The sequence below is a fragment of the Aulostomus chinensis genome, chromosome 24, assembly GCF_037954235.1.
Source record: "Aulostomus chinensis isolate RoL2024-O1b breed Wild chromosome 24, RoL_Achi_v1.0, whole genome shotgun sequence".
NCBI lineage: Eukaryota > Metazoa > Chordata > Actinopteri > Syngnathiformes > Aulostomidae > Aulostomus > Aulostomus chinensis.
Window position 1 is genome coordinate 7,609,953 of NC_141343.1, and position 20,770 is coordinate 7,630,722.

The 20,770-nt window shown below is 39.8% G+C and overlaps 2 protein-coding genes across 2 annotated transcripts; both read right to left on the minus strand.

The window, feature by feature from the left end:
• Positions 1–682: 682 nt before the first annotated feature.
• On the minus strand, positions 683–13,186 carry LOC147238610 (uncharacterized). The gene is made up of 11 exons (XM_086196821.1): positions 12,258–13,186; positions 10,613–10,717; positions 8,569–8,638; positions 7,711–7,771; positions 4,628–7,224; positions 4,050–4,114; positions 3,707–3,882; positions 3,027–3,328; positions 2,522–2,586; positions 2,291–2,436; positions 683–2,185 (listed from the first exon to the last, which is right to left on the minus strand). Exons 4-11 carry the CDS (start codon positions 7,751–7,753, stop codon positions 2,100–2,102), a joined length of 3,480 nt encoding a protein of 1,159 aa, XP_086052947.1. The 5' UTR covers positions 7,754–7,771; positions 8,569–8,638; positions 10,613–10,717; positions 12,258–13,186; the 3' UTR covers positions 683–2,099.
• Positions 13,187–15,611: 2,425 nt separating this feature from the next.
• On the minus strand, positions 15,612–19,204 carry LOC147238611 (uncharacterized). Its single transcript, XM_086198247.1, has 4 exons — positions 19,062–19,204; positions 16,223–16,896; positions 15,809–15,873; positions 15,612–15,701 (listed from the first exon to the last, which is right to left on the minus strand). Exons 1-2 carry the CDS (start codon positions 19,202–19,204, stop codon positions 16,272–16,274), a joined length of 768 nt encoding a protein of 255 aa, XP_086054373.1. The 3' UTR covers positions 15,612–15,701; positions 15,809–15,873; positions 16,223–16,271.
• Positions 19,205–20,770: the final 1,566 nt, after the last annotated feature.

Below are 20,770 nucleotides of genomic sequence, written 5' to 3' on the forward strand. Positions count from 1 at the left end.
CCCGGTGACCATGTCCAAGTATCCTTGAGCAAGATACTGAACCCCTGATTGCTCCTTATGGCCTTATGACGGACTGGCGACCTGTCCAGGCTGAACCCCGCCTCTCACCCAACGTCAGCTGGGATAGGCTCCAAAATAGATGGATGTGAATAGAAGAGTGAAACCTGGATCGAATATACCTAACAAAAAAACAAACCGATGAGTGATGAAAAAACTGAAGTGGTCAAAGGTCACTATGACAGAGAGCATTTATAATGATGCTGTTTTTCTTGTTAATTTAGGGGATGATTCAGTTGAAGTGACAGAGGAGTTCTGTTACATTCTTTGCTCCTGTCAGGTCTGCATAGGCTGCCAACTAACATTTTAAGAAGCTTTTATCATACGAGAGTATTTAAGAAAGGGGAATAAAGCATTAGTGTTCATGCTGTTGCTGGTACCTTTGCCAACAATAAACTATGGGGCACTCCCTGTCTTGTCATTTTCAAGAAACCTGATTCACTGGTATTTGTGAATGGTGAACATTTGACAATGCCTTACTGTATGTTACTATTGTGCAATATCATGACAAGAAAACCCACGTCGGAATTTCACTGTCTGCAGAAATCCAGAAATAAAAAAAATATGATGTCGTTCCCTGAAAAAAATAACAAAATATTGCACAGGACGAATTCAATAATTGTGTATCCTCATCATTTAATGCTTCTGACAGAAACTGCACACACATTTTACATCTGAAAATTACAACAAAACTTTTTTCTTCATAAATAACACATTTCTTGTGACATAATTTTCATGCAAACAATGAGCTTCAATATTATGAATACAATTCTGAACCAGCATTTGTTGTCCGTGCAGCACTGTGTTTCTATGCAATGCTAAAAGCCATGAATTTGATATCCAATTGGAGAAAAAGAGAACGTATACCATAATATTAGATATTTCAGGAAAGGTGTACAGGCATTTTAGTGATAAACACAAGTGATTTTATGACCATGCGTGGTCTGACATCACACAGAAAGCCCAGCTTAACCTTTTGCATGCAACCCTCTCAAACTTTCAAAATGAATCCACATCTGAAAAACAGCTAATGGTGATTACTAGTAGTACCAGTCAAACCTGTTAAACTTGTGTTATAAGTTAATGCTAAAACAGCAAGACCCTGTAGAATATGTGTGTGTGGGGGGGGGGGGGGGGGGGGGGGGCTTGCCTATTTTAAATATTGCAGCATTTTCTTTCCAAAAAAAGATGGTGGTTGTGCTTGAAAAAACTGATAAATGTTGCATGTTTTTTGTTGATGCAGGAGCCACCATTCTCTAGAGTTGACTCATGCGCCTCGTGTGCACATTCATGGGAAAATAACAATTACATCTCCATGAACACCATATTCCACTTAAGGTACATATTCTGGTTAAGGTAATGCTCAAAATAAAGTGCTTATGTGCACTGCAGCTGAGGTAATATTCCCATTTACAATTTACTTGGCATTTACAGAATGAAATTATTCTTTGTATGTTCGAAAAAACACATGTAACAACCCTCTCCAATTCCTGGTCGTTGCTAGGCAACCTTGCTTCACTTTGGTTCATCTCATACCTCACGGAAGTATTACAACTGTACATCTCAATCTCTGGGTTGCCATGGCACCATGTAAACATACCTCACTTATTATTAGTATGACACAATTGTATACAACAGTTAAGGGGCATTTTATAAATAACATAAATCACAATTTTGGCACCAAATCTGAAATTTGCCAGTCCCTGCAATTTTACCACAAATAGAGATGGCAAATTGCGTATCAGTTTTTTAAGAAGAGCAGGAACAAAATCAATTATTCTTGGCCAAAAAAAAAAAAAAACCAGGAGTAACTGATTCAGGTACTAAGTATTTGTTGTATCGATATTTTTTGGTCCTCTGCGTTCAGTCTGGTAGCTTTTAAAAAAAAACATCCTTTGCCATTCATGCGTCTGGTCAGTGCAAGGTTGAATTTGACAGAAAGTCCATCCCAAAGCTTTATAATATTTGATATAACCTTGGATCACTTAATTCTGGCAGCAAAGTCTTTCTTCGTGATGTAATGCCAGTTCAAAGCTCAGATGCTATTGCTGGTGTGATAGTAGCCATGACAACAGCGCCAGAAGGGACGCAGTGATGAGGCTGATCTTGTGGCTCACTCCACCTGAAGCTGTAAATAAAGGCAAGAGATCATTAATTTTTAAGAAAATAGTTTTGCAAATTTTTAAAAAAATCCACTTCCCACACTCAGATAAAATGGTTCAGTTTTTCTTACGCATTCCGTCAACAGTGATAGAGAAGATATCAATGTCAAAGTCGTCGATGTGTGAAGAGGCGTTGATCAAAACACCTGCAATGTCATTGTTCGAAGGAGCTATGTTATTAAACCCAACGTCAGCAGAGTTGATGATTGATCCATTTCTGCAGAAATCAACGAGACAAACAATTATGATATCACATTTAGGCTGATTAGTAAATTCTAACGAAATAAGTCATAACAAATTACCTGAATCCTACCACTGTGAAGAAATTGAAAGTAGAGGGGAATTGCCTTTGGAAAAAAGGCACAAGCTGCAGACACAGAAAACAAGTTGAAGTTCCGATCTATAATTTTGTTCAAGCATACTCATTACATTTTACACTGAAACACATTGAAATGCCTATAATTATTCAAGACAAGCCATACAGCAAGCTTGGGGTACAGGTGTTGCTGTCTTTGCTGTGCTTTACCTACCGAATAATATGAATATCATTCTGAAAGAGTGGAAACCTGTTTCCAGCTGTTCGTTTATGGTCACATTACAATGATAAGAGAAGACTCAAAGCCTTTCTTTTAAAATCTTTAGCTTGAGGCAAATGATGGCTAACAGCTAACAACAGCTACAGCAATTATAAAGCGTATAAGAACTTATCTATATTTGATGTAAAACAAAATGATAGACTGGGAGCTTGAGCTTAAAATAAATAAATTTACCATAATGTACAGATGTAGTCATCACAGGGAGACTTACCGCTGTTTCTATGAGTGTAGCTCGAGCTTGAAAAGATTCAGATGCTGGGTTTTGCAAGTCAGTTGTAAAGGTGTCTTCAATGGATGTGAAAGTCACCCTTCTGATTACTACCGGGGCAGTGGTAGGAGCTACAGTAGGAGCTTCAGTAGGAACTACAATGGGAGCTTCAGTAGGAACTACAATGGGAGCTTCAGTAGGAGCTTCAGTAGGAACTACAATGGGAGCTTCAGTAGGAACTACAATGGGAGCTTCAGTAGGAGCTTCAGTAGGTGGTTCCTCAGGAGGTCCCACAGAGGGTTCATCTGGAGAAACAACGGTGGATTCTGTAATTTCATACGCCTCTAGTGAACTGATGGACTGGAATTGAAGCTGAGCAATGTTTTCTTTAAGAATCTTGTCTGTATTTGTACTTAATTGCAAAAAGTTTTGTGTCTGACTCATTTAAAAAAAAAAACATGCATAACATGTTATTTCAAATATTAAGGAGTCCTATAATATTTGTATATTGATATTATGATTTATTGGGTTTAGCTGTGTATCTGTTGTCAAGCAGTATCTGTAATTCTTTTCTTTAAAGCACTTTGGCCAACTTCGTCTTTTTTTTTTTTTTTTTTTAGATGTGCTACAGAGATGAAGCTCAATTGACTTGACCATACAAATATTGTGTTGCTTTGACTTACCCACTAACACAGAGTTGGGATCTATGGATATGTTGAAAGAATCATTTCTTGCACCTTCCACGACAGTCTCTGTAATGTCAGCAAGATTGACAGGTTCTTCGGATGCGTTCTGGTTGAACACGGCATCAGCCACTGCTGTAACTCCATCAGTTTCTCTTGCTCTGCGTAAAGCACGCCTGTACCAAGAAGCAGAGTAAGATTTTGAAATTCAAATTTTGAAATGAAATTTCGTTACCTTATCAAAATTTGCAATTTAAACAGAATTTACAGACCACCACATAAGCATTGAAATACATCCATTTTTCAAAAATCTTACGTAAAGTTATTACATGGAGATTTTTACCTAAACTCTCTGATGACGCTGCGTAGAAATCGACGACCAAATTTTTCTCTGAAAATTTGAGATAACTAAAAGAGACAGAAAGAATGGACAAACTTTGATTAGCTTTACAGCACACGTTTCTTAAATTCAAACATCATCCTGTTTCATGCTCATCCTGTTTAGGGTCATGGGTGGCTGGAGCCTTTCTCAGTGATGATTACACAATAGATAGGGCACACCCTGGATAGAAAGCCAGTCCATCTGATATATAGAAATATCAAACCACTCCTACAGGCAATTCAGAATCTACAATCAACTTAACAAGCTTTTTTTTGACATGTTGGAGGAAGTTGGAATATTCGAGAGAACGCATGCAGATATGGGAAGAACATGCAAACTACACAAAGAAAGGCCCCAGCCAGCTGGCAGATTTGCACACAGAAACTTCTTGCTGTGAGACGTCAATGTTAACCACTGCGTGACCTTGCCACCCAACTGAAATTTAAGTTCAGATTAAATTGTCCTCCAGCTGAAATACAATATACAATCAATCATTGATAATAGTACAACAGACAAGTATTCAGGTTGATAGTACTCACAAAGTTATTAATTCTTCGTGCAAGATTTCTGAATCTATTGCTTCGTGGGTCCCGTAGATCTTCTGTGAAGGGTTCATCTTGCAGGTCGAATGTCACTTCAACCTCCTGTGAAATGACTGCAGGTGGTGGTGATGCTGGGGTATTGTCTGTTGTAATAATCTCTATAGGTGTTGTAGGCACGGCTGGTCTTGATGGAAATGGATTCATAAGAGTTGTCATCACGTTCTCAGGTGTCATTGACACCGGTGCTAAGGATGAACTTGTGTCCACAACAACGGTTGTCAGTATGTTCTCAGGTGCCATTGACACAGGTGCCGATGATGCTGTGTCAACAACGACTGTTGTCAGTATGTTCTCAGTTGCCACTGACAAATGTACTGGTGATGAAGCTGTGTCCACAACAACTGTTGGTGCCATGTTCATAGATGTCATTGATACAGGTGCTCGTGGAGTACCTGTTGCCATTTCATCAGTTGTCTCCATGTCCATTGATGTCATTGAAACGGGTGCTTGTGGAGTACCTGTTGCCATTTCACCAGTTGTCTCCATGTCCATTGATGTCATCGACACAGGTGCTTGTGGAGTCCCCATTGCCATTTCATCAGTTGTCGCCATGTCCATTGATGTCATTGAAACGGGTGCTTGTGGAGTACCTGTTGCCATTTCATCAGTTGTCTCCATGTCCATTGATGTCATTGACACAGGTGCTTGTGGTGTACCTGTTGCCATTTCATCAGTTGTCTCCATGTCCATTGATGTCATTGAAACGGGTGCTTGTGGAGTACCTGTTGCCATTTCACCAGTTGTCGCCATGTCCATTGATGTCATCGACACAGGTGCTTGTGGAGTCCCCGTTGCCATTTCACCAGTTGTCGCCATGTCCATTGATGTCATTGAAATGGGTGCTTGTGGAGTACCCGTTGCCATTTCACCAGTTGTCGCCATGTCCATTGATGTCATTGACACAGGTGCTTGTGGTGTACTTGTTGCCATTTCACCAGTTGTCACCATGTCCATTGATGTCATTGAAACGGGTGCTTGTGGAGTACCTGTTGCCATTTCACCAGTTGTCGCCATGTCCATTGATGTCATTGAAATGGGTGCTTGTGGTGTACCTGTTGCCATTTCACCAGTTGTCGCCATGTCCATTGATGTCATTGAAATGGGTGCTTGTGGAGTACCCGTTGCCATTTCACCAGTTGTCCCCATGTCCATTGATGTCATTGAAATGGGTGCTTGTGGAGTACCCGTTGCCATTTCACCAGTTGTCGCCATGTCCATTGATGTCATTGACACAGGTGCTTGTGGTGTACCTGTTGCCATTTCACCAGTTGTCCCCATGTCCATTGATGTCATTGAAACGGGTGCTTGTGGAGTACCTGTTGCCATTTCACCAGTTGTCCCCATGTCCATTGATGTCATTGACACAGGTGCTTGTGGAGTCCCCGTTGCCATTTCACCAGTTGTCGCCATGTCCATTGATGTCATTGACACAGGTGCTTGTGGTGTACCTGTTGCCATTTCACCAGTTGTCGCCATGTCCATTGATGTCATTGACACAGGTGCTTGTGGTGTACCTGTTGCCATTTCACCAGTTGTCGCCATGTCCATTGATGTCATTGAAATGGGTGCTTGTGGAGTACCCGTTGCCATTTCACCAGTTGTCGCCATGTCCATTGATGTCATTGACACAGGTGCTTGTGGAGTACCTGTTGCCATTTCATCAGTTGTCTCCATGTCCATTGATGTCATTGACACAGGTGCTTGTGGTGTACCTGTTGCCATTTCACCAGTTGTCCCCATGTCCATTGATGTCATTGAAATGGGTGCTTGTGGAGTACCCGTTCCCATTTCACCAGTTGTCGCCATGTCCATTGATGTCATTGACACAGGTGCTTGTGGTGTACCTGTTGCCATTTCACCAGTTGTCACCATGTCCATTGATGTCATTGAAACGGGTGCTTGTGGAGTACCTGTTGCCATTTCACCAGTTGTCGCCATGTCCATTGATGTCATTGACACAGGTGCTTGTGGAGTCCCCGTTGCCATTTCACCAGTTGTCGCCATGTCCATTGATGTCATTGACACAGGTGCTTGTGGTGTACCAGTTGCCATTTCACCAGTTGTCGCCATGTCCATTGATGTCATTGAAATGGGTGCTTGTGGAGTACCCGTTGCCATTTCACCAGTTGTCGCCATGTCCATTGATGTCATTGACACAGGTGCTTGTGGTGTACCTGTTGCCATTTCACCAGTTGTCACCATGTCCATTGATGTCATTGAAACGGGTGCTTGTGGAGTACCTGTTGCCATTTCATCATTTGTCGTCATGTCCATTGATGTCATTGACACAGGTGCATGTGGAGTACCTGTTGCCTGTGGAGTACCTTTTGCCATTTCACCAGTTGTCACCATGTCCATTGATGTCATTGACACAGGTGCTTGTGGAGTACCTGTTGCCATTTCACCAGTTTTTGCATTTGCAGAAGTCATTGACACAGGTAGAGATGATGTCTCGATAGTTGTTTGGCCTTCTGTTGTCATGACGGCAGTTGTCATTGAAGTAGTGTTGGTGTCAACCAAATTAATACCAGATACTGAAAAGGATGCAAAAGAAGAAAAATCAAAAATCATTTTAAAATCAAGACATCAGTTTGAAGGTATGGTTTAATGAATTATTTCATTTTTGGACATCTGTTTATATGTACAGTGTCAAAAAAACAAACAAAACTGGGACATGCCCAACATGATTTCCTGGAGGTGTTCAATTGAGGCTTGAATTTCTGTTACAAATGACCAAGCATTCTTTACATTTAAAACTCTTTTCTGATGGAATAATTAATAACTGCGTACCATTTCTTCGACAAATCACAGCACTATCACTTATGCAACAACTGAACAAACAAACAAATAAATAACAAATCAGATAAATAAGCTGTGGGGGGAAAAATGACATGATACTTAAACTCGGGAATAATGGTACAGGTGTGACACCAATTTGTGCCTACATTTAAGATGTAACAGATGAGGCACTGACAAGAACTCCAGCTTAGAATTATATTGTATCAGTCAGCACAGTCTACCTGTTAGAATGAAGAATGTTGATAAAATCTGTCCGACACCCATCCTGTCTTTTTTTTGAATCTGCAAAACAGAACAATGCAGACTTACTCACAGCAGCAAGACAAGAATGTGTAACAAGGTACTCACTTCTCACTCCAGTCATTGCTTTCTTTATGTCATTAATATTTTAATTCCTTTCAGCATACACAGCATGATTTTATTTTGTTTATCATGATGATTAAATGCAGGTGACAATGGAGTTGGCCACAGGTGACTATAAATTTTGTTCCCTAATACAAATTTCGAAGCAACAACCCAAATGTGACATTTAAGAAATACAGACATTTAAAACAGAAAAAGAAAAAAAAGTTTGTAAAGTCTCGCTACAGAGTTGGTAGCTACACATCCTTAAGCACAGAGATAATTTAGATATCTAATAACATGGAAAACAAAAGCTTCCTGAATTCCTAGCCTTCTTCATGATTTTTTATTTTATCTCACTATGTGCTTCCTTAAAAAAAAAAACAGATTTTAAAAGATTTTAAAGTCAGCCAGCAGTTGCAGTGAGTGAAAATACAATTTCTTGAAGCATTTCACACTTCTTTATGAGGTGTGGTTTCTAACATGCTGGTGAAAATTATGGTAATTGCTTCCATTATCATGGACATAAAAGAAAATTACATGGTGAAAATGAGAAAATAGGTAAAGTTAAAGGAAAAAAAAGAATACTGTGATAATAAATACATATTTTATGATATAATCTCTAATGAAATGAAAACTTTGTTTGGAATAAGAACAGAAGTTATCAATAAATCTAAAACACAATTATGAAACAGATAAACAAATAAGTATAAATGTAAAGACATTAAGGGACTTACCTTAAATGATAATGATGAAAAAGTTGAAAAGTTGTGAATGTCAAGTTTCTCTTTGGTGTTGATTTTCCCCCTACACACACAATTAAAAAAAAAAAAATTCGGATCGTGTTTGCGTTTGAACAACTGCAGTCTCTTTACTTCACACTCTGTTTATATGTTATGGGTTTTTGTCAGGCATGACGAAAGAGGAAATAAAATATTCCCGGAGGACTGTAATTATGACGGAGAAAAAAAAAGGCTGTGAATAAAGAATATTATCTCTAAGTGTCAGTTTCTTGGCTCTTCGCCATGACATTGTCACTTCACCCCGTGCGACATGTTTCGGGTGCGTAACACCCATGTGAGCATTCAAGGAAGTTCTATAAGTGTAACAGTGAGGTGTGAAAGAAAGAAAAGAAAGAAATTGTATAATTCTGGCAACAACTTAAAAAAGAACTAGGAAAAAATGTGAGTGGAACATGATCAGTATTGTAAAATATATTTGGCTTGTCTGATTAAACTCAGAGGAAACACAGAGAAAACTTTAATTTTCCTCAATACTGAGCACAGTGGTGGACCAGATCACCAAAATCAATTGCCTCTGAACGGTTCACTTAATTTACACATCTTAAAATGTTAAATAATATATGTCCAACACAACCTCGTCTGAATTATGACCCCCCCTGGAAAATGCAGCACATTTAATAAGTAACATTCTGTTATACTTTAAAGAGCTGCTTAATCACAAGTGCTTCACTACTGTTTCAATGGTGTCTTTTTTTTCTCTACACAGCCAAAACATGTGTTGCAATACACAATTCCTTAACGGCATGGGATGTTTTTTTTATTTCCAGTATAAATATTTTCTAAATAGGGTAAAAAAAATAATTGATGCAGCTTCAGATCTTTTATATAATATGGTTTAAACTGAAAGATCATTGTAACTCATTGCATTTTCCATAATTCACTGATGAGTCAATAACTGCCTGACTCATAAATACACCCACGACAACAATGCAGTCCATAAATAGTAATACAAGCTCAAAGCACTTATTATTGTTAAATAAACTGTACTTTGACTTTGTATTGTTCTGTTTTACGGATATATGAAACTTTTCATCAAATTTTGGTCCTGCATGGATTAACAAACAGACAAGACAAAGGTGGCTCAGTCCAAAAAAAAAAAAACAAAGTTGGAAAATGACAGACTGGAAATGCAGCACACAGATACGAGATGGTTGTGACTTTGAAAATAAAAAAGAAACCAACCAATCTGATCTCCACAATCCTCAAATTTGAAGGAAAATAAGAAAGATGGCAAAAGATAGAAAGAAAAGGTGGCACAAAATGAAAAATTCAAAGGATTCCCAAATTAAAAGTCCTAATCAAAACTCTAAAACACGCTCACTGGGACGCTAAGAAGGTCAATGTGCAACTGAAAAATGACGTATTAACTAACTAATAATACAACATTACAATAATATTTATGATGATAATATCTGAGTCATTGGGCGGCATCATGAGTCACCATAAAGAAACACATTTTACAGTGTAATTGCTCCCCCTGTGGGCAAATAGATGGTATTAAAGTGAAAAAAAATTAGAAAATAATATTCCTTATGATGTATTTTCAAAGCCTCCCTTTTTTGGGACTACTTATTTTTGCACCCGTGGAATTTCCTCAATAATAAAATAAGCTGGGCAAAGAAAATGAGACATTGTTCCAATGCCATTGCTGATAAAAATCTATTCAATAAGTCTACACATCAATTGACAATTTTACTTCATTTAAATACAAATAAAAAAAACAAAACAGATAACCTTTGAGGAATGTTCCCTCAAAATCTTCTGAAGATTGACCAAATAATTTGGCAAATTGGCCCAAGTGGCCAAAAAGTTAATGTTGTTTTTTTTTTTTTTAGTTCTTCTAACTTTGATCCCATAGCACGAGGGCGCCTCAATTTTTTTAAATTTATCAAATGTGGATTTAAACATCCTTATATTCAAGTTTAAGCCAGTTCTTTGTTGTTTTATCACAAATCAAATTATTTTGCTGCATTCCCACCTGGTGGAGCCCCAAAGGATGCAGGCGGCGAAAGTGTAACACCTCCTCAGGCCAAAGGTGGAACCCCTCTGGATCGTGTAAGCAAATGTACCACCCTTCTGGAAGCTGAAGTCAGGGGCAGAAGGAGGCCACTAGTCAGGGTGATACCACTCAGGATGTCGGCAGCAAAAGGCAGAATCCCTCTAACGGCCTGCATTAGGGGCTACAACGCCAAATGTATAGAGTCTTCGAAATGTTTGAATTCTGTTCGCTTGGCTGCCTGCTGCAGTGGAGGTTCAGATGATCTGACAGAATTCTTTGCCAAATCAGACAACATGGAGAACTGCAGGATGGGTTCTGGTGGCTTGGCTTGGCTCGGGACTCAAAACTGGGTGAAAAGTTGGCTGTGGTTCAGCCAGGACAGGTTTTGGATGTGGCTGCAGCCCAACCAAAACAAGCACTGGGGGATCACAGGGTATCTCTGGGGGAGCACAAGGAGGCTGCGACCCAGCCAGAGAAGGAAGGAACACAGGGTGTCACCAGGGGAATAAGAGGAGAAGAGGGACTGGAGAAAAAAAGCACTGGACTCGGAGTCCTCAGACGGGTAGGCTCACAGCTGACTGTCTAGGATAGAAGGAGATGGGTTCTCAGAGTTTACCGTAAAGATTCTCCAACAATTCCACTTCTTGATTCCCCAATTAATAACTATATGCTATACAGTACAATTGATGTACAGTACATGTACATGTACTATATGTACCTTATACAATGGCTTTTATGTAGAGGAAAATCTATTCACTAATTATGATTGGAAAAAAACTGCGTTTCATTTATGTTCTCGTACTTTTGCTTTTCTTCGCACTTTTCTCATACTTTTTTGGTGCTGCAATAACAGTAGAGGCAGTTAACCTACTCAGTTGAAGGGAGGAATAATTTGAGCTACGTCAGGGTGTAGCAGGCAATCATGAAAGCAGCAAGAGAATCTGAAACGGCAGGAGAGGTACGGAAACTAGCAAAAACAAATCTATTGCAGTTGGTCTTTCTGTTCATATGCCCATGCTATGCCTACGACTTCTAACTACGAACAACATAAGAGAAACATTAACGTCACTTGCTAATTTTGGCAATTTTGCTCTCTTTGTCCATGCTGTCTCCCTTATTCCTTACAGTGAAAGTAAACCGGGTGAGGTCAAACCCTGCTCCCCTCCCAGGTTTCTAGAACATTTCGATGGGCCTCCTTGTATCTTTAATCTACTGCAACAAACAGGTTTTGTCCTCCGTCAGCCACTGAAGCCATTTGTGCACCATGCAAAAATGCACCCACCTTGAGCTACACAATACTGATTTCATGCCTTGATGCAATCTGGATTGTATCACCAGAAAATTCTTAACACATTGTTCAGATTCTCTTGTACAACCAGTGTCTCCAAGAATTCATGTCCATAGAAGAGTGTCAGAAGAGTAAATCCTTATACCCTAAAATAAATTCATGTAGTTGAACTTAGGGTTCTCTCTTCTTGGAGTCAGTGTGTTGAAGTTTTTTGTTAAATTTTTTCGAATCAGTTACGATCACTCCAAACACGTACAAGAAAAAGAAGGGCAAAGCAGTCGTGTGATGTTGAAGCAATTGTGTCGGTGTTGTAGTAAGTTGGTTGTGTAAAGTTACCTTTTTATCCATCCATTTTCGACTGCTTATCCTGTTAAGGGTCATGTGGGGGTGGGGGGGTTGAGCCTATCCCAGCAGCCTTCAGGTGAGAGGCGGGGTTCACCCTGGACAGGTCACCAGTCCATCGCAGGGCCAACACATAGAGACAGACAACTTCTGGGTTGACCCCAAAAAAAATCTAATCCCAGTTGTACTTAATTACTTCAGAGTGCAGGAATCAAGTATTTCAAATATATTAATAGCAATTTATTGCTGTTAATCCCCAAACGAAGATGATTACGGGGATTAGGTTTATCAGGGATAATAAAGAATTAGTAAAGGATGAGACGCTTGGATAGTCTTCATCTTCAGTGCCTTTAATGGGACCAACCTAAACACGGTTTTTAAACATTTGTACATCATTTTAAATTGTAATCATCATGAAGAAAATTGTAGAAAATATAGATTAGCTCATAGAACACACATGTAAACTCACGCATACACATATAAGTAAGTAAATAGCAAATCATAGAGAAGATGAGCATTGTGGACTTTTTGCGAGGACAAAGAACACATTATTGGCCATTTTTTCCTTCTTGGAAGAAGATATACTTTTAAACAGAGAAGCTCTTTTATTACATGGAGGAGAAGTAATATAAATTAAAGCACAGCTAGTCAAATGCATCTTTAAAAACTTTAGCATTTAGGAAGTACAAATAACTTTAATTACAGCGTTGTTTGTCAAAAGGTTTTCCTGTTTACTTCAAGAAATCCATTGTAATCAATCCTGTGTCCCATCTTTGAAAAAAAAAAATCTGCAAGGTCTTTGAATCCATACCACAATTGAGTTCCTAAAAAAATCATGTATTTTAAGAGGAGAAAAGTCCTAAGTCATACCAGTGATGAAAGTCATCGAATCTTAATGGGATTTCACAGACATCAGCGCAGAGATTATTGCTGACTCGACAGTAGCCATGAGAGCAGTGCCAGGCAGGATGCAGTGATGAGACTGATCATGTGGCTTACTCCACTTGAAACTTCTGTAAATGTTAAAAGAAACACAACTTTTAACACACATACACAGACACACACACACACAGTAATATTAAAGTACTTTTACATCTGAGCTTGAGTTCTACATATTGCTTACCCATGCCATCCACAGAAATGGATGTGGGATCAATGCTGAAGGCTGTTATGTTTGAAGCTGCTTGGATTAAAACTTCTGCAATCCGACTGTTGTTGGGAACGGATGCAGACGCAAATATCAGGTTCATGAAGTTGATGATCGATCCGTTACTGCAAAAGGAAATTGCATAATACATGTCAATTTTTTTGCCATCCATCCATTTTCTGCCGCTTGTCCTGTTCCTGGGGTGGAGCCCTTTATAGTCATGGTTTAGTTGTTTTTTTTCCGATAGTTTATGCACATATAGGGGCAAATACATCAACAATTAAAATTTCCATCCATCCATTTTCTTCCACTTATCCTGTGAAGGGTCACGGGGGGGCTGGAGCCTATCCCAGCAGCTACAGGCGAGAGGCGGGGTTCACCCTGGACAGGTCACCAGTCCATCACATAGAGACAGGCAACCATTCACACTCACAGTCACACCTACAGTCAATTTAGAGTATCAATCAGCCTCGTCCCCTCTTGATGTCTTTGGACTGTGGGAGGAAGCTGGAGTACCAGAGAGAACCCACACAGGAACAGGGAGAACATGGAGACTCCACACAGAAAGATCCTGTGCTGGAGCCGGGACTCGAACCCGGAACCTTCTGTGAGGCCACAGTGCTGACCACTGCACCACCGTGCTGCAATTAATTGCCAGTACTCTGGCTGCTGACTATCAGCATTGAATAGTTACCTGAAAGCGACCACAACGAGGTTGCGATATGAAGGGAATTCATCTTGATAGAAAGGTTCAAGCTGAAGACAAAAAAAAAACAAAAAAACAAAACAAATGAAACTGTAAATACATCTAAAACACATTTTTAACTCTGTAATTGTTGCTTCAGTTGTGTCTTCATGGCATTTACTTTGCATGTAAAAGGACTGCACATTTTAAAGACTGCATTTATCGTAGGGCTCTGCAGTAACATTCCTACAGAAATAAAAAAAAAACCCAAAACAACCTTTCCCGCAATTCTGTATGTCAGCCCCCCATATCGATATATCACAATGGATAAAAGCGTGTTCTGGCCCATGAATGTTTTGGCAGCTATGTTTCAGTGTGTTTCTGTTCAGAGAGTGACAAAGGAACTTCTACACACTTTAATTTTCAATATGGAGTTACGGCAGTCACACTGAGTGTTTTGAATAGCAGTGTACAATTGTGCAACTTTGCAACTTTTAATTCTAATAAACTGCAATGGCAGTTAACACTGGATTGTATTTTTAGCTCAATTTTGAAAATTTCAGTAATTTTATGTAGAGCACTGCAATATGTGTCATATGGTACTTGTATTATGTTGTGACACGTATTTTGAAGTCTTTGCAAATACGTAGTCCTAATTTATAGTGTACCTTTCTTGTCAATTTACAAAGCATTCTCCTTTTCGCACATTCAGACACCACCAACAGGAGTGTGTCAAGTGTCTTGCTTTAGGACCCTTAGGACACAATTGGTAAAAATAAAACTATAATTGTTTAAAAGGAAAAAGTTTTCAAGGTTTCACACCAAGAGAGAGACTTACTGTGGACTTTATCAATGAAGCTCGGTTTATGAATGCTGCAGAAGATGGATTCAGCAAGTCAATCGTAAATGTCTCATCAGGAGATCTGAAGCGCAACTGCTTTGCCGAGAGCGCTTCAGCTGCTGTTACAGGTGGGGCGTTAGTTGTGGCAGCGACTGTCATTGCAGGTGGGACTGTTTGGATGGAAGGCGGTTCGATGACTGTAGTTAGATCGGCTGGAGGGTTTGTAATTTTTGGAGGTTGAGTTGTTGGAGTTGTATCTCTTGCTGGGAAGATAGATATGGAACAGTATGAGGATATACAGAAAGTCATAGTCCCAGTTCAACTGGGCTGTTCAATAAAACCAAGAGAACAAATTGAACAATTTCATAATTTTAAATTGAACAATTTTATCATGATATCCTGCAACACCATATCAATAGCAAGGGCTGAAGGGCTTTTGATATAGCATTGGAGGACATCATTATAAAATTGTATCATGTCCCACCTTCATTGTAGCAGCGACATGACACGCTGCGACTGCTCGTTGAGTGAATCAATCTTAAAGTCACATTGTGCGATCTGTCATTAAACGTTTACTTACCAATAACTCGAATGGAGTCGGCCTCAATAGAAAGGTTGAAGGTGTTGTTGGGGTTATTCACAGCCTCCACCAACGTTTCTGCAACAGTTTCAGAATCTGGAATCTCGTCAGGCGAAACTGTATCATTGAACTCAATCCCAACCTCTGCCTCGGTGTTTGGCGTTCTTGCTCTGCTCGCAGCTGCTCTGTATAACCAAAGGCATAAAAATTCAATCAGTTGAGGTAAATGATGCATATTTGCATTTTTTCCCCAAATTAACATCAATCTTATTCTCAAAATATTAGATTTTACCTGAATGATATGATAAAAGCCTTAACGAAAAGCACATCAAATTCTGCCCTGTAGATAATGTCATACTGTTGAAAGGAAGCAGAAAGAATAAATCAAAAACATTAATTGTGGGGACTTATTTTTTGTATTGAAACATTTATGAAATATGAAAAATAAAAATATTCCTTGTTATCTTATTATTATAATTGTTAAGACTATAAATGTATTATAAATGCATATTTTGAAAAATTCTAGTTGTTGAAAAACTGATTCTCCCTCTCTTATTAGAGGTACTTATTGGATTCACATATTTTTTTGTAGTACTAGTCATCGAGATATTTATAGTAAGAAGAACTCATAATTAGACGAAGAGATGTCACTGAAGAAAGGCTGAGACTCTAATTGCTGCTCTGAAAAATAATACATACTACTCACCACTGCTACAACTCTTGTGGATAAAGTTTTAAATTCCTCACTGTTTTTATCAGTGAGTGCTTCTACAAATGGTTCTTCCAAGGTTGCTGCTAGAACCACGACTGGTGGCGGTGGCGGCGGTGCTTGTGTTGTTGGAGGTGGTGGTGGTGGTTGTGTTGTTGCTGCTGGTAATGGTGGTGGTTGTGTTGTTGATGGTGGTGGTGGCTGTGTTGCTGCTGGTGATTGTGGGTGTTTTGTTGCTGGTGATGGTGGTGGTTGTGTTGCTGCTGGGGATGGTGGTGGTTGTGTTGCTGCTGGTGATGGTGGTGGTGGCTGTGTTGCTGCTGGTGATGGTGGGTGTTTTGTTGCTGGTGATGGTGGTGGTTGTGTTGCTGCTGGTGATGGTGGCTGTGTTGCTGCTGGTGGTGGCTGTGTTGTTGTTGGTGGTGGCTGTGTTGCTGCTGGTGATGGTGGTGGCTGTGTTGCTGCTGGTGATGGTGGGTGTTTTGTTGCTGGGGATGGTGGTGGTTGTGTTGCTGCTGGTGATGGTGGCTGTGTTGCTGCTGGTGATGGTCGTGTTGCTGCTGGTGATGGTGGGTGTTTTGTTACTGGTGATGCTGGTTTTGTTGTTGGTCGTTGTGATGGTTGTGTTTTTGGTGATAAGGGTGGAGGTTGTGTTGCTGAAGTTGGAGTTTCTGTGATTGGGAAGATAAATATGGAACAATATGAGAATATACAAAAAGTCCAGTCCCCACAAAATAATGCAGGACACACACACACACACACACACACACACACACACACACACACACACACATATACATATATATATATATATATATATATATATTTATTTATTTATTTATTTCAGCCCGGCTTTAATATAGCATTGCGGGACATCATTATAAAATTGTATCATGTCCCACCTTCATTGTAGCAGCGACATGACACGCTGCGACTGCTCGTTGAGTGAATCAATCTTAAAGTCACATTGTGCGATCTGTCATTAAACGTTTACTTACCAATAACTCGAATGGAGTCGGCCTCAATAGAAAGGTTGAAGGTGTTGTTGGGGTTATTCACAGCCTCCACCAACGTTTCTGCAACAGTTTCAGAATCTGGAATCTCGTCAGGCGAAACTGTATCATTGAACTCAATCCCAACCTCTGCCTCGGTGTTTGGCGTTCTTGCTCTGCTCGCAGCTGCTCTGTATAACCAAAGGCATAAAAATTCAATCAGTTGAGGTAAATGATGCATATTTGCATTGTTCCCCAAATTAACATCAATCTTATTCTCAAAATATTAGATTTTACCTGAATGATATGATAAAAGCCTTAACGAAAAGCACATCAAATTCTGCCCTGTAGATAATGTCATACTGTTGAAAGGAAGCAGACAGAATAAATCAAAAACATTAATTGTGGGGACTTATTTTTTTGTATTGAAACATTGATAAAATGTTATAAATGAAAAAATACTTTTTTCTATTGTTATCGTATTATTATAACTTTTATGATATAAATGTATTTCCAAAGCATATATTGTGAAAAATGTATGTTGTTGACAAGGGTTTCTGCCTCTCTTATTAGAAGTACTTATTTGATTCACATAGTTTTCGTTGCACTCGTCGTAGTGATATTAATGAGAAGAAAGGCTGAGACTCTAATTACTGCTCTGAAAAATAATACATACTACTCACCACTGCGACAACTCTTGCGGATAAAGTTTTAAATTCCTCACTGTTTTTGTCAGTGAGTGCTTCTACAAATGGTTCTACCAAGGTTGCTGCTAGAACCACGACTGGTGGTGGTGGCGGCGGTGCTTGTGTTGTTGGAGGTGGTGGTGGTGGCTGTGTTGTTGCTGGTGATGGTGGTTGCTGTGTTGTGGCTGGTTGTGGTAGTTGTGTTGTTGGTGGTAGTGGTGGTGGCTGTGTTGTTGCTGGTGATGGTGGTGGCTGTGTTGTTGCTGGTGATGGTGGTGGCTGTGTTGTTGCTGCTGGTGATGGTGGTGGCTGTGTTGTTGCTGGTAGTGGTGGTGGATGTGTTGTTGCTGGTGATGGTGGTGGCTGTGTTGTTGCTGGTAGTGGTGGTGGATGTGTTGTTGCTGGTGATGGTGGTGGCTGTGTTGTTGGTGATAGTGGAATTTGGGTTGTTGGTGGCAGTGGTGGTAGTTGTGTTATTGCTGGTGATGGTGTATGTGTTGTTGGTGGTGGTAGTGTTGTGTGTTGATGTGTTGGTGCAAGTGTTGTTCGGGGTTGTGTTGTTGGAGGTAATGATTTTGTTTCATCATTCCCTGTTGAGCCTTCAAAGATTGTTGAGGGCCAAGTTGCAGTCCCGCCAGTCCCTGTTGTTGGTGTAGGAATTGGTCCCTCAGTTGCAGGTGGACCTATGGTTGAAGACCCTGAAGACATTGTGGACCCTTCATTAGTAGTTTGCCCACCAGCATTTGGGGTTGATTCTTCAGTCACAGTTTGATCTCCAGATGAAAACCCTGCAGATACTGTGGGCCCTTCATTTGTTGCTGGCCCACTGGCAGTTAGGTTTGGTTCCTCAGTTGCACTTGGACCTCCAGATGAAAACCCTGCAGATACTGTGGGCCCTTCATTTGTTGGCCCACTGGCAGTTAGGTTTGGTTCCTCAGTTGCACTTGGACCTCCAGATGAAAACCCTGCAGATACTGTGGGCCCTTCATTTGGTGGCCCACTGGCAGTTAGGTTTGGTTCCTCAGTAGCACTTGGACCTTCAGATGGAGACCCTGCAGATACTGTGGGCCCTTCATTTGTTGCTGGCCCACTGGCAGTTAGGTTTGGTTCCTCAGTAGCAGTTGGACCTTCAGATGGAGACCCTGCAGATAATGTTGCCGCTCCATTTGTTGCTGGCCCACTGGCAGTTTGGTTTGGTTCCTCAGTTGCATTTGGATCTCCAGATGAAAACCCTGCAGATACTGTGGGCCCTCCATTTGTTGCTGGCCCACTGGCAGTTCGGTTTGGTTCCTCAGTTGCATTTGGATCTCCAGATGAAAACCCTGCAGATACTGTGGGCCCTCCATTTGTTGCTGGCCCACTGGCAGTTAGGTTTGGTTCCTCAGTTGCATTTGGATCTCCAGATGAAGACCCTGCAGATACTGTTGCCCCTCCATTTGTTGCTGGCCCACTGGCAGTTAGGTTTGGTTCCTCAGTTGCATTTGGACCTCCAGATGAAGACCCTGCAGATACTGTTGCCCCTCCATTTGTTGCTGGCCCACTGGCAGTTGGGGTTGGTCCTTCAGTGTCAAATGAATTTTGAGATAGAGATGAATATCCATTTGGAGTTGAATGTGTTGCAGCACATATAGTAATCCCAAAAGCCACTATTTGTAAAGACGAGAAAGATTAGATACATGTTTTTCAAATTACTGTGAAAATCTGTATGTGACAGAAATCTGTGACTTACCCACAAGTGTCAATAAACTTGATAAAACTGGTCCAACATTCATGATGTCTACCGTTAAACCTGAAAGGATTTGATAGTAAAGTCACTTTAAGACTTTGCCAAGATAGGAGCGCCCATGCCACAGCTCTAGGAGTGTCAATAAGATGCCGCTAAACCCCATCACTTCCACAAAGTACAGCGAGAAACTACAAGATATGCAAAACCTAGCCATGCATTCTGTAACTTTGCTTTTGGGGACACAACAAGAACTTAAACACTCAATCACAAAACCAAAAAAAACGGTTCATAAACATCTTGATGTTGACTAAATTGATAAAAATATAATTGTTCCTCAGTTAAGTGTGGGTGTCTTCAAATTTGTGCAATCTGAACTCTGAAACCCTCACACCTTGGCCTGTATCAAATTTAGTATTTTGTTATCCAAAGTCCCCTTCAAGCACTTTCTTTTTTTCAGTTTGTAATCATGTGCCTATTTTTTTAATGTAGTTCAGTTTCAAAATACCACATTTCTTACCAATGTCTGACAAAATGGACTGACAAAAATTAAATAAAATTGGATGTTCAGTTTACAGCATCTCCATCCTATGAGCTCATGCTTCACAATAAATTTTTTTAGACATTAATTAATTTTAAAAAATGAATGACTGGCTAATTTTAAATCTCTGCCAGTTTTTCCCTTTAGTCTTTTTTCTTTTTTTTTTTAACAATACACAGTGAAAATTTCTTGTGACTTTAGTCATTTTCCGTCATGCAAGGATGTAGCTAATTTAAATGTGGGACTGAATGCAAGCAGACACCATATTTGGAGAGAACAATTTGGTTATTATTAACTTTCTTGAATTTTCCTACTTTCTACAACCCAGAGGCCATATTTTTAATGCAACATTTAAAAAAAAAATGCCTGCACCTCAAATTAAATGTTTGCATATGTGAAATGCATTTGACTCTTTGGTGTTATAAAGTAGAGTTATGTTGACTTGAACTATGCTTTACATAAGTATTGCAATACAGATACTGTAAAGGATTAAATCACATCTTTTAAAATCAAATATCTTTTTCATTCCTCCTGCAGGTCATGGGATTTTACCTGCAGTTGTGATAAAATGAAAAATAATCCTATTATGGAATTTATACAATT

What these genes read in the sequence shown, in the direction of transcription:
- LOC147238610 (XM_086196821.1), bottom strand. Translation starts at nt 7,753, where the DNA reads ATGGGTGTCGGACAGATTTTATCAACATTCTTCATTCTAACAG. An exon ending in TCCCAACTCTGTGTTAGTGG is followed by an intron (nt 3,329 to 3,706) that starts GTAAGTCAAAGC and finishes TTGTTTCTCCAG; the next exon opens with ATGAACCCTCTGTGGGACCT. An exon ending in TATCACTGTTGACGGAATGC is followed by an intron (nt 2,186 to 2,290) that starts GTAAGAAAAACT and finishes CTTTATTTACAG; the next exon opens with CTTCAGGTGGAGTGAGCCAC.
- LOC147238611 (XM_086198247.1), bottom strand. Translation starts at nt 19,204, where the DNA reads ATGCAACTGAGGAACCAAACCGAACTGCCAGTGGGCCAGCAACAAATG. An exon ending in GGCCAGCAACAAATGGAGCG is followed by an intron (nt 16,897 to 19,061) that starts GCAACATTATCT and finishes TCCCAATCACAG; the next exon opens with AAACTCCAACTTCAGCAACA.